Source organism: Asparagus officinalis, chromosome 1, assembly GCF_001876935.1.
Source record: "Asparagus officinalis chromosome 1, Aspof.V1, whole genome shotgun sequence".
NCBI lineage: Eukaryota > Viridiplantae > Streptophyta > Magnoliopsida > Asparagales > Asparagaceae > Asparagus > Asparagus officinalis.
In genome coordinates this window covers 50961110-50980107 of record NC_033794.1, presented here as the reverse complement: position 1 = coordinate 50980107, position 18998 = coordinate 50961110, and the positions used below count along the sequence as shown (strand labels likewise).

The following is an 18998-nucleotide window of genomic DNA, read 5'->3' as shown; positions in this document are numbered from 1 at the left end:
TTTATTGCATAATCATTGTCTTTAGAACCTAATCACCCCCCCCCCCCCCCCACATTTGTTTTTGGTCTAACCACCTTAGAGTAAAGATCTTATGGAGGCTTCAATGAATATGCATATGTTAGAAGGTCAATCCACCACTAGACCCCCACTTTTTACCGATAGCAATTTTGCATATTGGAAAGCTAGGATGAGAATCTACATTCATTGCATTGATCTTGACATCCTAAATATTATTGAAAAGAAATATGTAGAAAAGTCCGACTCTAGCAAAATGACCGATGGTGAAAGGCTCCAAGCCAATCTCAATGTTAAGACCATGAATGCCTTAATTTGTGGCCTCACACCAAATGAATACAATAGGGTCTCTACTTGTTCCACCGCACATGAGATTTGGACCAAACTTTGCATTACACATGAGGGAACCCCCCAAGTTAAAGAATCAAAAATTAGTGGGCTCATGCATGATTATGAATTATTTAGAATGCTTCCAAATGAATCCATTGATACCATGTTTTCTCGCTTTACTAATATTATCAATGAATTGTATGGCTTAGATAAGAAGTTGTCACCCCAATAGATGAACTACAAAATTCTTCGATCATTGTCTCCGGTGTGGGAACCCAAAGCCACGGCTATAGAGGAAGCTCATGATCTCACCACTCTAGATCTTGATGGTCTCATTGGCAAGCTCAAAGTTCATGAGAAGAAAATCAAAGAGAAGGAGAAGGAGGAAGAACCCCCAAAGGCAATCGAGGAGCCATCCCAAAAGAAGACAATTGCTCTTAAAGGAGCTATTGATGACTCCTCCTCCTCGGATAGTGAAACCGGAGTTTCTAGAGAAGTGGCCCACCTCTCTAGAAGAATTTATAAAGTAATAAAATTAAACAAAAATTTTAACTGATCTAACAACTATTCTTCTTCTCGTATAGGAAAATGTTTTGAGTGCAATGAACCGGGTCATCTAGCCAAGGATTGCCCAAAGATCAAGGAGAAATACTTGAAGTATAAGAAGAAGAAGGCAATGTATACCGGATGGGATGAATCCGAGCCAAGTGATTCGGATAGCGACGAGGAAGGAGCAAAGTTTGCTCTTCATGACCATAACATTTGCTTTATGGCCAATGAAGATGAGGTAACTATTTCCGACACCAAAAGCAAATCTTTTTATATGCAATGTGATCTAGGTACCGCTTTAGAAGAGTTAAATTCTGAATTTAAAAGAATAGCTAAAGAATACTCTTCACTTAAAAAGGTGCATGCTTCCATGGTTGAGGAATTACAATCCTCTATTGCTCAAAAGGATGAGTTGTTAGGGGATCTTGATTTTGAGAACAAACAATTAAGATCAAAAATTAAAAGACTAGAAATTGCAAATGGTAAAATTAAAATTACTCATGCATATCCTAGACATCATCATCTCCAAAGAAATGAACATCATAGATCATATGCTTCTACACCTAAGAGACGCTTTGTGTGCATATATTGCATGAAGTATGGTCACATATCCACTCATTGTAGAATTAAGGATAATATGAATTATTATAATATGGCATGGGTACCTAAAGGTACCAAAAACACTAACTCTCAAGGACCCAAGACTTGGGTACCTAAAGTCTCTACATCATCTTATGTAGGGAACATCACAAACACGACGTAGAGGGATGTTATACCTTGATAGTGGTTGCTCACATCACATGACGGGCAACAAAGAGCTTTTTGTAACCCTATCAAGGATTGAAGGAGGTAATGTCTCCTTCGGTGGCGGTGAGAAAGGTAAAATCATTGGTATTAGTAATATTGGTAAGATTCCTTCTCCCATTATAGAAGATGTTTATTTGGTTAAATGTTTGAATCATAATCTTCTTAGCATCAGTCAATTAAGTGATAAAGGATTTGATATCTCTTTTAAATCAGATAAGTACATTATTAGCATGAATGAAAAAACTGTTTTTATTGCTAAAAGAAAATCTAATGTGTATATTTTTAAGATGAATGAACTAGTTAATCAAAATTTGAAATGTCTTGCGGCTATTGATGAGGATCATTGGATTTGGCATAAAAAACTTGGTCATGTCAACATGGAATTGATATCCAAGCTCTCCAAAAGAAATCTTGTAAAGGGATTACCAAACTTACACTTCATCAAGGATACCGTTTGTGAAGATTGTGCTAAAGATAAACAAACCAAAGCTATGTTCAAATCCATCAATGAGGTATCAATTTCTAAACCTTTGCAATTATTGCATCTTGACTTATTTGGCCCTATGCGTGTTACCTCTCTGGAAGGAAAACACTATGTTTTTGTTGTTGTTGATGATTTCTCTCGCTTTACATGGACAATCTTTCTTAAAAATAAAGATGAATGCTTTGAGGAATTCTCCTTTTTAGTAAAAAGAATATAAAATGAAAAGGATTTGAAAGTTGTTAAAATTAGAAGTGATCATGGTGGTGAATTCCAAAACAATTTTTTCAATGATTTTTGTGCACATCATGGTATAACTCATGTATTTTTCGCCCCAAGAACACCACAATAAAATGGTGTTGTTGAGAGGAAAAATTGTACCATACAAGAGATGGCATGTACAATGTTAAATACTTTTGATTTGCCTAAATATTTTTGGACGGCAGCCGTCAATACGGCTTGCCATGTTTTAAATCGTGTTTTGATTAGACCTAAGCTCAAGAAAACTCCTTATGAACTCTTTTATGGTAAAACTCCATCTATTGGATATTTTTGTATTTTTGGTTGTAAATATTTTATTTTAAATACAAAAGATCATCACGATAAATTTAATTCTAAAATTGATGTTGGTATCTTCTTAGGATATGCTCTTAGAAGTAAGGCTTATAGGGTCTTCAACAAAAGAACACTTTTTGTTGAAGAGTCTATAAACGTTACTTTTAATGAAACTAATATTGGTCTTCAAGATGATTTGCCTAGGAATATTGATGATGAAGATATTGAGGGAGGATTGGAAGGCTTGCAATTAAATGAAACACCCTCAATTGATGCACAAAAGGATGTGGAATTCATTATCACTCATGGGCAAGCGGAACTTCCCAAAGCATGGAAATTCACATCAAATCATCCAAAGGAGCAAATTATAGGGAGCCCTTCACACGGGGTTCTAACTCGCTCAAAGGCTTTAAGTGAATGTGGTAATATTGCTTTCTTGTCTCAAATAGAACCTAAAAAGATTAATGATGCCTTAAAAGATAAGTTTTGGGTTTTAGCTATGCATGATGAACTAAACAATTTTAAAAGAAATAATGTTTGAAAATTAGTTCCTAGACCTAACAATGTGAGTGTTATTGGAACAAAATGAGTTTTTAGTAACAAACTTGACGAACATGGCATAGTAACAAGAAATAAAGCCCGTTTAGTTGCCCAAGGATTCAATCAAGAAGAGGGCATAGACTATGATGAAACCTTTGCACCGGTTGCAAGGTTAGAATCTATTAGAATATTTTTGGCTTTTGCAAGTTTTAAGAATTTCAAACTATTTCAAATGGATGTTAAAAGTACTTTTTTAAATGGTTATATAGAAGAGGAAGTTTATGTTGAGCAACCCCCCGGTTTTATGGATCATACTTTTCCTAATCATGTTTACCGGGTTAAAAAAGCTTTATATGGGTTAAAACAAGCCCCTAGAGCCTGGTATGCTCGCCTCTCTAGTTTTCTTATTGAAAATAGTTTCTCTAAAGGAAAACTTGATAATACTCTTTTTGTAAGAAAAAGGGGAAATGATTTTATCTTGGTCCAAGTATATGTTGATGATATCATCTTTGGTGCTACTAATGAAGCTTTATGCAAAGATTTTTCTAAAGTTATGCAAGTTCACTTTGAGATGAGTTTGATGGGAGAGCTTATATTTTTTCTCAGGCTCCAAGTCAAGCAAACTAAGGATGGGATTTTCGTTTCACAAAGCAAGTATGCTAGAGAATTGGTGAAGAAGTTTAGTTTGGAGAACTCTAAGCATGCCCCAACTCTAATGAGTACAAGTATCAAGCTTGATGCGGATGATAGTGGTGAGGATGTAAACCAAAAACTATACCGATGTATGATAGGTAGTCTCCTTTATCTTACCGCTAGTAGACCCGAAATCATGTTTAGTGTGTGTGCATGTCACGTATTCAAGCTTCTCCTAAAACATCTCATTTGATTGCGGTTAAAAGAATTATTAAATATGTCAATAGAATAATTGATCTTAGTTTATTTTATCCAAAAAGCACTTCTTTTGATCTTTATGGTTTTTGTGATGCCGACTTTGCCGGATGTAAGGTAGATCGCAAGAGTACGAGTGGTATATGTCAATTTTTGGGTAACTCACTTGTCTCTTGGGCTTCCAAGAAACAAAATTGTGTTGCCTTGTCCACTACGAAAACGGAATACATTACCGCCGGCTTATGTTGTGCCCAACTCTTATGGATGAAACAAAGCTTAGTTGATTATGGTTTGCTTTTTCAAAATACAAACATTTTTTGTGACAACACTAGTGCCATAAACATTTCAAAAAATACAAAATATCAATTATACAATAATTCGGGAAGAAATGGTAACTTGAGTTATACAATCCTACCTTAAGGCACTAGTGTTACAACACTTGAATTAAAAATCCTCAAGTTACAACACTAGTGTTTAATTAGTTTAAAAGTACTAGTGCCATAAACATTTTTAAACTAATTAAACACTAGTGTTTAAAAATACAAAAATGACAATAAATAGTTATAAAAATAGTTATAAAAATAAACACTAGTGTACCAATTAATTAGTTACAAAAATGTTTATGGCACTAGTGTTTAATTAATGTTACAACACTAGTGTTTAATTAGTGTTTAATTAATGTTTATTAATTAGTGTTTATAAAAATACTAGTTATAAAAATACTAGTGTTTAATTAATAAATACTAGTATTTTTATAACTAGTGTTTATAAATACTAGTGTTTATAATTATTAATTAGTTTATGGCACTAGTATTTATTAATTAGTTTAAAAATACTTTACCAATTAATTAGTTTACGCCATAAACATTAATTAATTAGTGCCATAAACATTTTAAACTAATTAAACACTAGTGTTGTAACATTAATTAAACACTAGTGTTGTAACTATGTTGTAACTAATTCAAAAAATACTTTTAATAGTACAAACTAATTACACCAAAGTCGTAAAATCCTACCTTCTTCTCGACAAACGCCTTAAGAACTCTCCCAAATCTCACAAATTATGATTAGGGTTTGAGAGAGAAAAAGAGGGGCTACTAGAGTTTGGAATACCGATGAAAAGATGTGTTTTTCGGGTGTAATCATGTATATATATAACTGTAAACCTAATTAAAATAACCCAAACCCAAAGAAGGAAACCTAGTCAGACTAGGAAAATAGTCTTTGGTATTTTGGTTGTATATTTCATGTCTGACCTCGGAATGAGGTGATTTAAGATGCGTTGGAAATATATTGAAGATAACTACAACATTTGTCTTTTGAGTTTTTCCATATTCGAACTGTATCGATGTGTAATACATATATACTCTTAACTGGTTATTTTTCTAGATTTTTTCTTTGTGCATGTTTAACCTTTGTATACTCTCATATATACTTTTAATTGATCTCAAATCAATTGTTAGCATAATCATTTATCAATAAATGATATTTATCATAATTAGAGCTCAATTATCAATATAATTCATACTATTTTCCAAAATTCATGGGGTTTTACAAAAATTTTAGAGTTCCAAGACTCTAGACTCAACTTCTTCCCATTGGTTTTCATCATCAACTAGTTAAGAGAAAGCAAGCAGTCGATGGATCTCGTAGACCAAAGACTGCCACAGCTAGAGATGACATCGAGTAAGTTTAAAATCCATCTTTTTTAGCCTCGCCATTAATGACTAGGCTATTATTTGTCAAAGTGGTCCTCTTCGGGCTTGATTAGTACATCAAAGCACTTTGGATGGCTTCACTTTCAATGGAGGAGTTTCAATGACTGCATTTGCTGGTTAGCTTCATCGACAATGGTGAAGCTTTATCAGTCACCATCAATGACAATTCTTATTAGGCTTCTAGGTGAAATTTTCTTAAATGGGTTTCGCAATTTTAGTCTCTTTGGCTACTGAGCGGACCTTGTTAGAGCGAGGTTGCTATGTTAGCCTATTTGGGCTTTTGAATGCTATTAGGCTGAGACTCGATGCTATTAGGGTGAGTTGCACCTAGCCTTCCTATACTTTGCCAACTTTTTGATCTTAGTGATGGAGATGCGTGTGCCAGATTATGTTTTACAACAATTTAATTAGGACAATATTTACCCGACCCGATCAAGCAAATCTATCGCATGTGTTAGGTAACATTACATCATGTGTATTAGGGAGTTATCAAGAGGCCTGCATAATCAGGTGGACAAACATAATCTTGTAGAGCATAAAAGAGCTCCACATTCCTATACAAAGTATATGTGTTGGTATTGGGATATCACATACAGATGGATCATACATTATCTAAATCCATCAGTTAGATTCATACCATGCCCCCCATCAGATGCTTACATGCTGAGAGGGAAGGTTAATAGAGATTATATAATTTTTTAAACTCAAGCAAAAAAAAATTCTTCTTTTGAAATCATATGACTTGCTAAGTTGTATATCTTCAAACTAAAATGCAGGTCCAAGCGTTTGATGATATTGAAAAAATATATTAATGAGAGTATTACTGAGATTCAAGATTCAAATGTTGTATCAATATTCGACAAGATCAAACGGATGATAGCCAATGTGGTCTATAGGAATCACGTTAATGAGTTTGAAGGCCGTGAGGATAGGACACGAGAATTCGTAAAGGTGTACATGTGAAGACGTAAGAAAGGCTCTTCTAAGGCGCATGATGATGGAGCTAGCACTTCTCAGCGTGCTCCACTTGATGAGATCGATCCACCCGCCCGCTGCATAGCCTCATACATATCCAGATAAAGAGATCATCAAGGCTCATGTTCACTAACGTTGGGGGCAGGGGCGGGGGTAAGGACGTGGGGATGGGGTAAGAGAGGGAGAGGAAGGAGGGGAGAATTGCTAGGATGTATGTGACTTTTTTATATGAGTTTTGTAATTTTGGAAGTTTCGTGAACATATATAGTTGGATAGTGAGATGGATTGTTTGAAAAGATATGTATTTATATGGCTGGATATTCATTTTATTTATTTGGTTAGATTTTTGTGTATTTGTGTGGTTCAATTTTCTTGTGTGTATGGTTGATTAGATTTTCATATATACATGTGGTTGGATTTTTATGTATATATCGAGATTGTATATATATATAACAGGTCGTGAAAGATAGGTTAAGAGTGTATATGTTGTGAAAGATATGACAGGTAGCAAGTTGCTGTTGGAATGAGTCTACAACTCCATAGGATTCTCAATACTGTGGAGTTTGTATTATGAAACAAACTTCACAGGATTGTGAATCTCGTGATGTTTTGTGTTATAAAAACTCAACAGATTCACAATACTGTAGAGTTTAGTAGAGTGCTAAACTTCATGGGATTGAGAATCTCGTGGAGTTTAATTATCTATTGAACTCTATAGGATTCTCAATCTAGTTAAGTTTTTGGAAAAACATCGTGTAAATTTGGATATGTTTTAGCCTACATTGCTGACATGGCTAAAACTAGGTTAAAATTGATGAATAAATTACAAGTAGGTCAATTTTGGTGATTAAGTTTCTAAAATGGTCTATTTTAAAAATTTGTCTAAGAAATAATAGTATCTACATGCTGTATAGATATAAATAAATGTTAGGACGGAGCTTGTACAATAGCCCTTGTTTGAGTAATAACAAACTCTCATTTGGTACTAATATTTGTTTGAGATGATGTAGTAAAGGTGAAGGCATGTATATGAAGTTTACGAGACGAAATGACGCAATAATTAGCATTTATGTTGATCTCAACCTTGGAACCATTGTTGGTCAAGGCTCATCGATGGTATACAGTGCACAATTGCAGATTTTTAGAAACTCAAAATTAGACCATCGATGATCTACAGAAAATCATCGATAGTGCTCAGGTAACCATCAACGGTCTTCAATTAAGCATCGATGACTAAGGCTCATCGGTGGTGTACAGTGCACAATCGCAAATTTCCAGAAACTCAAAATCAAATCATTAATGATCTATAGGCAGCCATCAATGGTGCTTTGGGAACCATCGATAGTGAGGACTGCTCATCAATGTGAACGACTCGTTTTGGCATATTTCAAGTGTTAATAATAACCATTCGTTGATCACTTTCATCTCCATCTTCTAAAGTAATTCCAATATCTCTTCCCCTATTTATCAAAGGCTATATAAAATAGGAAGAGATCATATTTTGAAGATGTTGTATGCTTTGAGAAAAGAGAGAGTTTTTTGAGAGATTCTATTCTAAGGTTTGTGAAAAATGTTTATTCATTAAGCTTCATTTCAATCTTTTGAAGAACAATTTGTTTGGAAGAAGGGATGTAAGATCTTTTCAATTTGTGCTTAGATTGTTTTGGTAGTTTGTGTTTCATCTTGTTTTTATGGGTATTCAAGCCATTGAAGGTTGGGACTAGCTATGGCTAGGTGTTACTCATATGTGAGGAGTTAGATTAGATGATGAGGTTTGGGTAGATTTTAAGGTGCTGCCTTTGTAAGCTTACTAAATCGGGCTATGATTCTGGTGAACTCTGGTCATAGTAAGAAAATCCCTTCCTGAAAACGAAGAGTGGACATAGGGTTGTTATCTGAACTACTATAAAAACTTGCCTATTTTTTTGGTTGATTTTTATTTTGGTTTTTAGCTTTTATTTTCTATATTTCCGCTAAGTTTAGTGAAAAACGATAGCAAGCCTATTCACACCCCTCTAGGTTTGCATCTTATATCTAACAATAAAGTTCAGTCTCACTTCAAACATGTGATAGCCATGAGAATCATTTTTATTTTTATTTTCTTTCTTTTTTTCCCTTCTGTTTTCCAAGTTCATCCCCTAGAAAAATTTTAGTTGGAATTATTTGGATCTGTGGCTTGCACAAAGCAGATCCGAAGGTTAAGATTACAAGTTTGCCTTTTCTTAAATAATAGAAATAAGTTTGGTAATCTAGTGGCATACTGTAGGATCTGAAACCTAGATGAAAACTAATATAACATAACCTCAACACGTAAACAAAGGACAATGTATAACGCTCTACTTTATGCTGCAGCCGCCCTCATTTGCCTTGTGCTCACAAATTCGAAACCAAACCGGTTTCTTTGTTTCAGAAAGAGAAAGATAACTGGATTGGCCTAAAGCCGAGGCTGTCGACCTACTAATATTCTTTATAGGAAAAATTTCAGAAAGATTCTCTTAACTTTGGACGATTATTATATAATCTCCATATCATCCATAATACCAACAAAACCCTAAGTTTAGGGGTTGTCAGCTAAATTCCCTTTAATTTTAAGATTTTCTTAGAACACATCCATAAAAGCATGAACCATAAATTTCACAGGCAAACATATCTCCCTCCTTAATTTTATCCACCCCGTCAAAGTTGCAATCAATTTATGGTTGGGGTTCTCGGATAAAATCTTAAGGTGAGTTTTCTGATGACCTGTAAAGTTTAGGGGTTTTTCCTAGCATTTTGAAAGTTATGGGGGCTATATGATAATCGTCCAAATTTAAGGGGTTGTTCCTGACTTAGAAATATCAAGTGCATCTTATTGTAGATACCACAAGATAATTCTAGGGTTTTCAAAATGAATCAAATAATAATAAACCCTAGATAAATAATCTAATACACATGATTAATACAAAGAGGAAATTAACAATAGATGCAGAAGCATACCTGGATCCATGAATTAATTTGTAGAAAATTGCCGAAGCGGTTGAGATCTTATAATCTGGATGGCCTCTCCAAAATTCCTCTATAGATGGGGGTGAAGAAAAAAATTGAGAACATGCCATTAGATTAGGGACCATAACCCATTAAGTAGTTATTACAATTTTTAATTTGGTCCCTCATCAAATTAAAAATTGCAATTTGATATCTATACATTTGGCCCATGACACATTCAATACCCATGACCCAATTTACATGATTGATCACTTTACGCGGGTCAACTTTAAAGGATAGCACTACACACTAATATCACATATGTGCCCATAATTTAGATTTAATCCAATAATCTCCCACTTGGGCACCGTATGTTTCCTTAAAGTGTGTACAACCTTATGAGCTCAAAAATTGCTATCACAAATAAGAGTATTTCTAAACAATCTCGTTCATTGACTGTATCTATATAGGATCAAAGCAGCCTTCGTCATATTTATCGTGACTAAACCCATCAATGGTCACATATACCAATACAGTCAAATGAAATAGATCAATCATGGATGTGTAGCATGAAAATTACATGCAATGTGATCTGCACATATCTATTTCTAACTGGTCCTACCTTAAACTTTAGTGAAGTCAATACCAAACATAATATAACAGAGTGTATAGACTGAATACTTTATTCTGATCAGAAAAATAACCAAACATAAATATGTCCAAAATACACATAAAGCAATAAAAATACAAACTCCCACTAAAACATGATATCCTCAAATAACATAACACCCATATGAGCAGTGTGCTCATGAAAGACCTTGGGTGACAATCTTTTGTAAGCGGGTCTGTTATCATGGAGTTTATCCCAATGTGCTTTATAGATATCTGTCCACTCTGCACCCTTTTTTTCACAACTAGGAACTTAATATCAATGTTTTTTTGACTTAGTCGAGATCCTGTTGTTATTAGAATATAACACTACTGATTTATTGTCACAAAACAACTTGAGTGGTCTTTCAATATTTTCCAGAATGCACAGTCCAATGATAATATTTCGCAGCTATATTCTATGATTAGATGCCTCATAGCAAGCTTCAAACTCTGCTGCCATAGTGGAACAAGCTACAAGTGTCTGTTTGATAATTTTCCAGAATATAGCTCCTCCAGCTAACAAATAAATGTAGCATGATGTAGACTTTTTGCTATCTTAGCATCCGACAAAATCAGAATCATAGTACCCAATGACCTCCAAATGTTTTGATTTCCTTTAATGTGAGCATATAGTCTTTTGTTCTCTGTAGGTACCTCATAACCCTCTTGGCTGTCCAATGGTCCATACCAGGGTTGCTTAAATATCTTCCTAACATACCAACAATGTACGCAATATCTAGACGCATCACACCTGAGCATACATTAGACTCCCTATAGCTGAAGCATAGAAAATCTTCTATATTTCTTAAATTTTAAGGTTACCTTTAGGGCACTGATTGAGACAGAACTTGTCTCCTTTAGCAACAGAGGTGTCACCTAGTCTGCAATCTTGCATGCCAAACCTTTTGAGTATTTTATCGATATACCTCTTTTGTGATAATCTAAGTATACTTCAAGAACGATCTCGGCTGTGATGCCCCTATTTTCACACATGGCTATAGTCCAGGATAAATCTAGAGATGTCAAACCTGCCATGTATCACACACTTTGTAATAACACATTTCACCAATCATAATAATATCCTCTAGTGGAATCAAAAAGAAGTGTAGGTACAAAACAAGCAAAATAATGGAAGTAAATATAATAGACATGATATAGAAGGATAAATCTCATAAGTGAAACCATGTCTCAAATGAATAAAGCTGCATACACCTAATCTCTGAAATAACGTAAAATATCTCGACATGAATCAACTGGAAATGTAACTGAGGCACATTGCCTCTACAATATAAAAATAAAACTCTAATGTCAGAATAAAACATAAAATCTACTTTGGAGCCTCTACTAATACTCATGTGATGGCGACTATGCAAGACTCCATCATCTTACGGCTCTCCGTACCTTTGTACCACTTGAAAGAAAATAAAATAACAAAAAAACCACAAAAAGAGCGTCAGCACGCTACAACAAGATCTCCTCCATCCGTCCCCAAGGGAAGGGCTACTAGATGGAGTGGATGCTCTATCTATTAAGTATAGTCTATCTAGATTCATTTTCCCTGTATCTAAGTGGAATTAACATTTAGAAATCTACAACACGAGACGTAGTACATCGAGCGAAATAATCCAAACAAGGAAACACTCATGTATATACCATTGTCTCAAACTAAAGATAAACAGTCTAAAGGAAATCAATATTTAGAAACCCACAACACGAGACTGGTACGTCGAGTGAAATAATCCAAACAAGGAAATCCTCATGTATATATTGTGTCTCATATTGTGGATAACTAAGTACTAATTCCAATCCTATGAATAAAAACAACACATAAAAGAAAATACTCGAAACCTCAACCATAAGGAATCAATGTCTCATCTCAATTTACCCTCGAGTAGTTGGCGCAATTATAAGAAAATATCATCCAGCTCAATTATCACCATGAACTATATCATGTGCGTCATATATCAAATGTGTACCATAATATTGGGTAAACTACATGGAAACGTACTACAACTGTATATAAATATCATCTCATAACGATACTCTTGTAGGCTCTTACTCAATCATTCTATGGCAATAGGTTTTATCTCCCTATTCCGGCTATGTATAATAACGATACTCTTGTAAGGTTCTCACATTCACATGTGGATTTATCATCCTTACTGGTTCTCACATTCACATGTGGATTTATCATCCTTACTCAATTGTTCTACGGCAATAGGTTTTATCTCTCTATTCTGGTTATGCATTTAGATGACTGTACAACGGAGTGTAGGCATATCAGCCCCACCCGAAAACCACCAATCATCTTCTAGTATTGGTACCGCTGAGGTCTCATTACGGGGAAAACAACTAAATACTCCTAGTGTGGTACATCTGATGTCTCATTACGGAATAAACAACCACACTGAGCATCCACAACTGATGAACTATATGTTATCATATGTTATTCCAACATTTATCAACTTAACATGTGTTAAGCATCTCAACTACTCGTGTAGACTTAAAAAAATGTTTGTTCAAACATTCGCGCACGTTTCGATGTGTGGATCCAAAACTCGTGTTCACAATCACCTCATGTCAAGAATAATTCAACAAGAATATATATATATATATATATTATATATATATATATATATATATAATATATATTATATATATATATATATATATATATATATATATATATATATAATATATATATATATATATATATTATATATATATATATATATATAATTTCAAGCTAATCGCGGACAACACAGGTACATAATCCCCTTTGGCTGTACTCATATGTGTGTGCTACGGCACTATTACGTGCGTACTTCAAGGTGACGTGTATCATCATGCGGCTCACACCCCGCGATCATATCCAAAATGCTAAGAAACCCAATACTCAGTAAACTCAACAAAGACGCAGGCTGGTCGACTCGCCCCAAAGACGCCGGGTTCGACCGGACCAGGAATGTGCACAAAGTGCACAAACAGAGGTTTGTCGGTCGACCGCCCCTAGGGCATCGGTCGACCGACCAGAGAAAAAACTGTTTTTCTCAGGTTTTTAGGTTTTGTCGATTTGTGATATCGTAACTTGTTCAAAAATAAAAATTTCTTATTGTAAAATATATAATGACACTTAAACTTTGATAATTACTTACAGAAATTATCTTGAACATAATTCAAACTCTTGTGTTAATCTAATTCAGGTTTTTCAACCGAATTAACCAAATTCTTCAATTTAAAGCATGAACTTTTAACATAATAAACATAAACATGATTGCCAAACAACTTTAGAAAGATATAAATTTGTTTAATCATGTTTTTAACACTTAAGTATAACAGATCTAGGGTTTCTCATCTTTAATCCACATGTAAATTCAATTAAATATCAATTTAGGGTTTAAACATGATTAGAACATGATTTACAAGTTAAAAATGAAATTTTGAAGAACCCTAATTATCATGATCATAAAACTATCATAAACAACGAGAAAATCATATAGATCTAACATTTGTTTAAGATCTAATAACAAAAATCTAATCTTTTTCACATTAGATTAAGACCTAAGCATCATATTAAACATATTACTTCATAAAACCATGTTTTAAACTATGGGTAAGGTTTGGATGCAGATGATCTTGCCTGAAACATCATCTTGAACTCCTAGACAAGTGCACAAGACTTCTCCTCTACCAAATGACACAATTCCTCACCTTTCCTTCGACATATACCCCGAGATCTCTCCCAAAAATCACAATTAGGGTTAGGGTTTGAGGAGAAAGATGGCTGGTGTTAATCTCATGTGAAAGAGGGTTAAAAGAGCTTTAAAACAAGTATATATACTTAGGTATACTCCTGGATTCGGTATAAACAAAACTGACACAAAACAGAGTCAAACTTTTTGTTATGGATTCGGTATGAAAGGTGGATTTTATTATGGTCAACAAAAATAAAATCTTTTTGTTTTTTTTTAAAATCCTAAGTGTCTCTAATTGTGAAGCTAACTAAAAAGGGTGGAATTGAAAACTAGAAAGAGGACTTACCCGAAAGCAATTCTCTAAATTCTTGATCTTCAATCCAAGACTTTCAAGCTCCAAGCGGTTCCTTCACAAGAAAACACACAAGTTAAAGAACCAAAATAATAAAATCCTATTTTAGCACCCTCCCCGGTAACGGCGCCAAAAACTTGATGCGACATAATTATGTACCAAAATTGCAAGTGCACAATTGATCAAGTTATAGTATAAAAATTATCGATCCCACGAGGAAGGTGATTTTAAGAGATTATTAGAATAGGTTCTTATATTGTGTGCGTGACAAAAAATAGGATTAAAGAATAAGTGTGATTGTGGAGAGAGATATGATGAGTGGTTGTTTTGATTTATGTGCAAGTAACAATAAATTGAATTTTAGAGAAAGAAATAAGAATCAAAGAATAAATGAAATCACAAGGCAAGGAAAAAGAATGAATAAAATCAAGAAATAAAACCAAGAATGAAAAGAAAGTTTAAGAAAGTCAAGATGGAGGATTCAAAAGAGGTAGGAAATCTAGAATATAATCCACTAGCCAATTTTAATTATAAAATACAAACTATTCTCTTTTTATCATAATTCAACTTAGATTTATTAAGCATAGACTATCAAACCATTTAAAGAAAGTATAACCTATTAAATTATCATCTAAGTTAAAATTACTATTCATGATAAGAACAAGAAGAAGATAATAATCCTAGAATTCATAAGCATAACCAATCAAACCATTTAAGATAAGTATAGATTATCAAATTCCTAGAATTCATAAGCATAACCAATCAAACCATTTAAGATAAGTATAGATTATCAAATTCTTCTTCTACAGATTAGTTCTCTAGTTGATTATTAGATTATCAAATTCTTCTTCTACAGATTAGTTCTCTAGTTGATTATCCTAAACATGAACATTTTAAGTGAAAGAGATTAATTCATACAATATAAAGGAAATTAGACTAGTTTTATACAATTCTAAGATTCCTACGAGAATTAAATTCACATCTTAAGAAATAAAAGCAAGAAGAAAAAGAACTGATTACAAAAATAAAAATCTAAACTATGAACAAGAAATAAATCTAACTACAAAGAATAAAAATCTAAACTACACATTAAATTGCAGAAATTAAATGCAAGAAAATAAAAATCTACTCTACAAAATAAAGTGAAAAAAGAAATAAAAAAGACAAGAAAATAAATCTACACTACAAGCATAAATGTAAATCTAACTAATAAGCAATAATAAAGAAATTACTAAAAAGAAATAAAAAATAAAAGAAATATAAACCTTCAAATTGCTCTTCATCTCCATCCTCATCATTCAACAAAGAGCAGAAAAGAAAATTTAAAGAGGAGAAAAATTATTATTATTAATTATAACAAAAGTTATAATTTTTGGAAGGCCTTCTCAATTAAGAGTAGCCCTCCTCTCCAAATAGAGTTACAAAATTTTTCACACCCTTAACCCCTCACTCTCTACCCCTATTTATAGTAAACATTAGTGAATGATAGCCATTGGATTGAAATCTTATCAAAGAACAATAAATTTCAGCCTTAGATCTATAACAAACTGTACGATGGTATCAATGCAGGCATCGATATAGGCATCGATGCAGGCATCAATGCCTGCCTTCTTCTGGTTATTGTCCGCAGAACTCTTGGCTTTTGGGCTTGTGTCTTGGGATTTGGCTTAGACTTTTGGGCTTGGCATTTTCTCTTGATTTTCCATTGGGCTTTGGATTATTTCTTCATTAAATATTTGAAAGAATTCCTTTGGCTTCATGGGTTTCATTTCTTCATTAAATCAAGGGATTTTTGTTGAGAGATGAGAGTTTTGGCTCTTATTCTTCATTAACCTGCAATTAAAGATAAAAATAATTATTAGTGGTATATTTATTCATATAAAATAGATAATAAGGGTATAAAATTATAATAAAATGTGATTATCAGTACTATAGGACAATACTGCATTCCTCTAGGTATTTAGTAAATGGTCCTGAACGTTGTTCACCTGAATCATCATATATGTCGTAGTACTCACCACCACGATCAGATCTAACAGTTTTAATCCTTTTATTGAATTGATTCTCAACTTCAGCTTTAAAAGCTTAGAACACGTCCATAGACTTAGATATCTCATAAATGAGATATAGGTACCTATAACGTGAGTAATTGTCTATGAATGATATAAAATATTATTGACAATTCCAAAATATCATAGAGAATGACCCACAAATATATGTATGTATCAATTCTAAGACATCTGAAGATTTGTTGGTACCTAATCTCTTAACTTTAGTATGTTTTCCCTTGATACAGTCAACACATACATCAAAATCTATAAATTCAAGGGGATCTAAAATGCCATCAGACACAAAACGCTCAACTCTACCTTTTGAGATATGACCCAAGCGCTTATGCCATAGTATCGCTGAATTTTTCTTATTTAATTTACGCTTAGTACCATATGATTCCACATACAAGGTTTCATTATAAGAAGCAATTGTATCAAGCAAATATAGGTTATCATAAGTACTCAAAAAACTAGTTCCCACAACATTTGAATTTAAAGATAAACTGAACTGATTGTTTTCAAAAGAACAATAATAACCTGATTTGTCCAATACAGTAACAGAAACCAAATTTCATCTAAAAGATGGTACTACAAAAGTATCTTTCAAATCCAAATGGAAATCGGTTCCTAATAGCAACCTAAAGTGTCTAGTTGCTTCCATATCTACCGATTGTCCATCGCCCACAAAGATGTATCTTTCACCATCACTTGGCTTTCGGTAGCTCAGGCAATCCTACATAGAAACACTTATGTGAGTAGTACGACCAGAGTCTAACCACTAAGTGTTTCTAGGTACTGAAGCTAAATTAAGCTCAGAACAGACCAAAGTAAGGAATATACCCTTCTTGACATGCCAAGCATGGTATTTGGGACAATCATTTTTTATGTGTCTAGCCTTGTTGCAAAAGAAACAACCCTGATCATCCTTATGTTGTTTTTGTTGAGCTGGACCCTTAGCAGCTTCATTATCAGTCTTCCTTTTCTTCCCCTTATCCTTAGAGCCACTAGCCAAATGAGCACTTTCTGTCTTATATTGCTTCAACCTGTCTTCCTCTTGCACACAGTATGAAATAAGTTCATTCAGAGTTTATTTCTCCTTTTGGAAGTTATAATTGATCTTAAATTGATTAAATTATGTAGGAAGAGACAACAGAACCAGATGCACCAGTAACTCATCACATAGATCAATTTTTAGTGCCTTAAGTTTCGAAACAATATGAGACATCTCCATGATGTACTCTCTGATATTTCCTTTATCCTTATACTTCATCGAAATCAAGCGAGCTAAAAGCGTGCTTGTTTTTACCTTATCATTTTTAGCAAAATGTTTCTTAATTTTGACAAGAAAATCTTTGGCTTTAGTAAGACCTTCGGATTCCATGCCCCTGGAGGCTTCCGGAATGTCGCGCTTGATGATCATTAGACTCATGCGATTTGAACGCTCCCACCTCTCATACTCCCTTATTGCATCAGGAGTACTATCTGCAGTGAGAGGTTGGGGTTGTTCAGTCCTTAAGGCAATGTCTAGATCCATGTAGCTAAGAACAATGAGAATATTCTCCTTTCAAACCTTGAAATTTGTCCTATAGAGCATGAGAATTGAGTTGATCTAAGCAAAAATTGTAGCAGCAGATGCGTTGAATCAAAAAATAAACAAAATAAGCTCACATTATTAACCATAATCAGTAATCAATAAAATTCAAATAATAACAAATCCCATCTCAAGATATCTAACACAACATTAATATCAAGTCTTTTGACAGTAATATTAATTGCAAGTGATACCTTGTTGCAATGATCAAACCCTGACAATAACGCATGTCAAATAATAAAACTATCTTTGAATTGATTCATTATTCACATGTAAACCTTATAATTGTCATATGTTTATCATCGCAGGTGTGTATGCAATCTAAATAAATATTAACCTTTCTTTGAGCCGATTAAATATTTACATGAAGATATACACACAAACATCTAACATCCCTCATGAACAATCTACACAAGAGATGTTACTTTGGCAATATCTTGTTTCAATTAATCATTTGGAATGAGAGATAAAATTAATACCTTAGTGTCATATTATTTGAAAAAAAATTGATCAACAAAAATTGAATCCAAATAAAAGGGAAATTTCTGAATTTTATTTGGGCAATAATAACCAAAATAACATAGACCCATAGCACATTACACCCAAATAAGAGAAATCGTTTTGCTAAAACTTAACGGACCAAAGAGGGCTAGGCCCGAATAAACATCCCCTATTTGAATTAAATATTGACTGGCCAAAATCCTAATTCAGCCCATTTTTTTTGTGTAACTGGTCACAGGCCCCATGGGCCTGTGTATAAATTGACTAGGCCAAAGCCCAGTCGCTGAATGGCCTCACTGCTGCACCCTAGGGCTTCGGCCCTAGGGTTTCTGTGT

At 33.7% G+C, this 18998-nt stretch overlaps 2 protein-coding genes across 2 annotated transcripts in view; both read right to left on the bottom strand.

The window, feature by feature from the left end:
- The window catches only part of LOC109824083 (kinesin-like protein KIN-13B), a 31204-nt gene extending 14691 nt beyond the window's left edge, over window positions 1-16513 (bottom strand). The window contains exons 1-2 of the mRNA XM_020390608.1: window positions 16509-16513; window positions 16334-16337 (exon numbers count right to left, since the gene is read on the bottom strand). The gene's annotated coding sequence lies outside the window, so the exon portion shown is untranslated. The remainder of the gene's footprint in view (window positions 1-16333; window positions 16338-16508) is intronic.
- LOC109834212 lies at window positions 17704-18105 on the bottom strand. The gene has a single exon (XM_020402183.1). It carries the CDS (start codon window positions 18103-18105, stop codon window positions 17704-17706), a length of 402 nt encoding a protein of 133 aa, XP_020257772.1.